The 2,265-nt window shown below is 40.8% G+C and overlaps 1 protein-coding gene across 3 annotated transcripts in view; it reads right to left on the bottom strand.

Annotated features, from left to right (window-relative positions):
• Ryr2 (ryanodine receptor 2) overlaps positions 1 to 2,265 on the bottom strand; it is a 574,535-nt gene that overhangs the window by 280,829 nt on the left and 291,441 nt on the right. For all 3 annotated transcript variants that reach the window (XM_026788350.1, XM_026788349.1, XM_026788348.1), the window contains one exon: positions 581 to 745. In XM_026788350.1, coding sequence (XP_026644151.1) covers positions 581 to 745 — 165 coding nt within the window. The remainder of the gene's footprint in view (positions 1 to 580; positions 746 to 2,265) is intronic.

The following is a 2,265-nucleotide window of genomic DNA, read 5'->3' on the forward strand; positions in this document are numbered from 1 at the left end:
GGGAGGGAGGAGGGAGGGAGGGGGGATAAATAGAAAAGACAAAGGAAACTGATGAAAGGATAGAGGGAGGCAGGCCTAGAATGGTACCATCCCTAAGAAGAATGGTGGTTATCTGTGAGCAAGAGGAGGTAGCAGTAAGAATGAAGGACAAAGAAAACTGGGTAGATTAAGATAGAATCTAGAAGACAATGAATTTATTCCCCCAATATTTGAATACATGAATCCCCAAATTGTAATCCTACACACCATTAAGAAAACCCCCACAAGGGTTTACTGGGAATAAAGGGGGGGAGGCGTCTATCATGGTGGCATTGTTGAACAGAGCCAAGGGGCTGGAAATCTCGTAATTCATTAGGAGTAATTGTTACCACACCCTCAGATATATGACTAGGATCTGAAAGACTGGGCACTGCATTTGTATGCATAGGCAAGCAACTTGATCATCAAAATGTTTTGGATGAAATACTAAATAAGTAAATGGTACACTTTGACATTTCGAGGGTAAGATAACGAACCCAGTGTTTCTTCATTCATGAACATGAACATGGCTGCCATAAGCTATGTTCACACATGATCTTACCTTACGCTGTATGGATCCCATTCGTGCTGATTTCACATCTACAGACTGGTATGTGAGCCACAGGCCTGTATCCACATGTTGTATATAGCAAATGGAGTCTCCGTATTTGATTTCTGAGGTTCCCATGCCATCAACTTCTTTTCTCACCCCTACATCCAATTTTTCCTATGTATAAAAAGAGAATAGCATATTTTTTTTAAAAAAAAAACATTAGTCTATATCAATAGAATCTTGTAAAAACATGCCTTGAAGTTTCAGTTTTCTCAAGTCCCCTGAAATAATGACAATAGCTACATATTATTCTTTTAAGATTAATTTTATTTTTAATAATTTGTGTACGTGCATGTGTCTCTGGAGAGCAGAAGTGAGAATCAGAGACCCGGAATCTGGAGTTAGAGGTGGTTATAAGGCCCCTGACTGTGTGCTGAAAACCAAACTCAGGTCCTCTGGAACAGCAGCCTGTGCTCGTAACTGCTGAGCCATCGTTCTAGCCCAGGGCTCAGTTTTATAATCTATAAATAAAAGTATCTTTCTATAGAATCAGAAAAAAATGAGACAACACTTGAAAAGCTTTAAACATACCTGGAATTTAAAAAAAAAAATCCCTTCAGTCTGCCTGAATGACACAGCTGTGAGGATGCTGATGTTAACGAGGCCATTAGTAATAACTGAATTTTATTTCTCTTGAACCAATCAGGGCTGTAGTTTGGGCACCTGCAATTTTCAAAGTGGACTGTAGAATTTTGTATTACTAAGGAGAGCTGAGATTCAGGAAGGAACTAGGTCAAATTCTTCAATCTTCTTCTTTTGAAGGTATATGTGTGTGTGTGTATATATGTGTGTTTGCACGCACGCACCTGTGTGCGTGTATGTCCACACATGTACATGTGCATATAACCAAGGTGCTCTGAAGGTCAGAACAGAAAAAGGTAAAAGATCCCTTGGAGTTACAGGCATCTGTGGGCCACCTGATGTGGGTGCTGGGATCTGAATTCCTACCATCTGCAAAATCAATAAGCACTATATTTTTTTTGCTGTTCATTTTACCTGCATATATGTCTGTGTACTATGTACCATCCCCAGCATCCATGGAGCCCAGATGTAGGCACTGGCTCCATGTCGCTGGAGTTACAGACAGTTGTAAGCCACCATGAGGATACTGGGAATCAAACCCGCATTCTCTGAAAAAGCAACCAGTGCCCTACACACAGAGGCCATCTCTCTAGCATTATGATTATTTCTTAAAATAACAGTCTCTTTCTACTTCCCAAATTTCCTGAGTAAACTGGGATCATGGGGACCATGGGAGAGGGTTGAAGGGGAGGGGAGAGAAAGGGAGGGGAGCAGAGAAAAATACAATAAAAAATTTTAAAAAGAAAAAAAAATAACAGTCTCAAAGCTAAGTGAATTCTTTCCTGTTTCTCATCCATGCCTCCCCTGAACAACCAACCTCAAGATATGTTCCTTTTAGGTCTTTGGTTATTTGACTATTAGAACTGTGTGTTTGTGTGTGTTTGTTCACATGTGTGTGATGGAGGAAGGTCATTGGTTAATTAAATAAAGAAGCTGCTTGCCCTGATAGGTTAAAACATAAGGTGGGAGGAGTAAACAGTGCAGAATGCTGGGAGGAAGAGGAAGTGAGGTCAGACTCAACAGCTCTCCTCTCGGGGGCAGACGCCTCAGAG

This window comes from Microtus ochrogaster, unplaced genomic scaffold (assembly GCF_000317375.1).
Source record: "Microtus ochrogaster isolate Prairie Vole_2 unplaced genomic scaffold, MicOch1.0 UNK2, whole genome shotgun sequence".
Lineage (NCBI taxonomy): Eukaryota > Metazoa > Chordata > Mammalia > Rodentia > Cricetidae > Microtus > Microtus ochrogaster.